Genomic DNA, 2479 nt, shown 5'->3' on the forward strand with positions numbered 1-2479 from the left:
CTAAAAAAGAAAATAACAAAAGAGAAGGAAATTAAGGTTCAACTTCCTTTAGATCGTCCAAATATTAAGTACCCTCTCCCTAGGGTACCTACGATACAATTTAAAGCGACGATCCAATACTCCTTGGAGCATGAGGTTCCAGTTGCTATATTCAAGGAGATGGTGAACTGGATTGCCGATAAGAATATGGAAAACGAGGTTCAAGAAAATGCAGTTCAACCATTATCCAAATCCTTTTTTCAGGAATTGACTGAACCAAGTTCATGGGTTGAGTGTGACGTAAGTTTACGATCCTTGTCCTTTTTACCAAGTACATACAGTTTACTCCCCTCTCCTAATGTATATCTTGTTCTTGATGCAGACCCTAAATATCCTATTTAAGTTCATGAAAGGTAAATTCTATAGACAACCAGACATGTGTATGACTCGCTTCACCATCTTGCCAATTAGAATAACAGTAACCATTTACTACAGTTTTGAATAGGAATACGTTGGTTGACTATTATGTGTTATTAATGTTCTTTTCGCCGTGTAGAGTCACCTAAATTCTCAAGATGGGATCTACAAATATATTAAGAACAAGTCGACTTTGGATGCTGCCGTAGCATGGGGGATGAAATGTTACCGGATTATGTCATGGGTAAATTCGATGTCAAGTGGTCAGATGTGGACTTCGTATATACGACAACAAACATCGATCAACATTGGATGTTGATAGCATTCAATCTAAATAGAGACCAGTTGTTCGTATTTGATTCACTACCATCCATGACATCGAAGAAGAAGCTGGAGTCTTTCCTTGAGCCGTTGACTTACACCCTACCATCGCTTCTTCACTACTGTGACTTGAAACGTTGGAAGCCAGACATCAAAACATCTCGTTGGAAGATATCTCAACCTACCTCTACGAATACACAATATGGGTTGTTAGATTGTGGAATATTTGTTGTGAAATTATTAGAACATTTAGTGACTGGTAATGCCCTATCTGAAATAACTCAGGATAAGATCACTGACTATAGGATGAAATTGGCATGTCAATTGTGGACAAACACTCCATATTATTGACGTACATGTATATTATGTATATTATTTATGTAATTTTACTGACATGTTATTTAAATTGTTAGTGTAGAACTACCATGAATATAGGAGATTCATTCATGAATAGCCAATAAGTTAAATTAAACTTATAAAAGGGAGAGCGAAATAAGCAAGACATCTGAAGAGATTCATGAATAGACAAACTTTAGAAATCAAACTTATAAGTGAGACATTTTAAAAGGGATTCCAAGTGATAGCGAGATTAACTAGAGCGAGATTCACGAGAGCGAGATGTTTCCAAAATGGTTCACGAATAGCCACAATTTAATTACACTTATAAAAGGGAGAGCGAGATAAACGATACATCTGAAGAGATTCATGAATAGACAAACTTTAGTAATCAAACTTATAAGCGAGAAATTTTAAAAGGGATTACAAGTGATAGCGAGATTAGCTAGAGCAAGATTCACGAGAGCGAGACGTTTCCAGAATGGTTCACAAATAGCCAACAATTTAATTACACTTATAAAAAGGAGAGCGAGATAAACGAGACATCTGAAGAGATTCATGAATAGACAAACTTTAGTAATCAAATTTATAAGCGAGACCTTTTAAAAGGGATTCCAAGTGATAGTGAGATTAGCTAGAGCGAGATTCACGAGAGCGAGACGTTTCTAAAATGGTTCAAGAATAGCCAACAATTTAATTACACTTATAAAAGGGAGAACGAGATAAGCGAGACATCTGAAGAGATTCATAAATAGAAAAACTTTAGTAATTAAACTTATAAACGAGAAATTTAAAAAGGGATTACAAGTGATAGAGAGATTAGCTAGAGCGAGATTCAAGAGAGCGAGACATTTCTAGAATGGTTCACAAATAGCCAAAGATTTAATTACACTTATAAAAGGGAGAGCGAGATAAGCGAGACATCTGAAGAGATTCATGAATAGACAAACTTTGTAATCAAACTTATATGCGAGACATTTTAAAAGGGATTCCAAGTGATAGTGAGATTAGCTAGAGCGAAATTCACGAGAGCGAGACGTTTCCAGAATGGGCCAACAATTTAATTACACTTATAAAAAGAAGAGCGAGATAAACGAGACATCTAAAGAGATTCATGAATAGACAAACTTTAGTAATCAAACTTATAAGCGAGACATTTTAAAAGGGATTCCAAATGATAACGAGATTAGCTAGAGCGAGATTCACGAGAGCGAGACGTTTCCAGAATGGTTCACGAATAGCCAACAATTTAATTACACTTATAAAAGGGAGAGCGAGATAAGCGAGACATCTGAAGAGATTCATGAATAGACAAACATTAGTAATCAAACTTATAAGTGAGACATTTTAAAAGGGATTCCAAGTGATAGCGAGATTAGCTAGAGTGAGATTCACGAGAGCGAGACGTTTCCAGAATGGTTCACGA

At 35.8% G+C, this 2479-nt stretch overlaps 1 protein-coding gene across 1 annotated transcript; it reads left to right on the forward strand.

Moving 5' to 3' along the window:
* Positions 1 to 606: 606 nt before the first annotated feature.
* On the forward strand, positions 607 to 1068 carry LOC120067568. The gene has a single exon (XM_039019114.1). It carries the CDS (start codon positions 607 to 609, stop codon positions 1066 to 1068), a length of 462 nt encoding a protein of 153 aa, XP_038875042.1.
* The last annotated feature ends 1411 nt before the right edge of the window (positions 1069 to 2479 follow it).

Source organism: Benincasa hispida, chromosome 12, assembly GCF_009727055.1.
Source record: "Benincasa hispida cultivar B227 chromosome 12, ASM972705v1, whole genome shotgun sequence".
Taxonomy (NCBI): domain Eukaryota; kingdom Viridiplantae; phylum Streptophyta; class Magnoliopsida; order Cucurbitales; family Cucurbitaceae; genus Benincasa; species Benincasa hispida.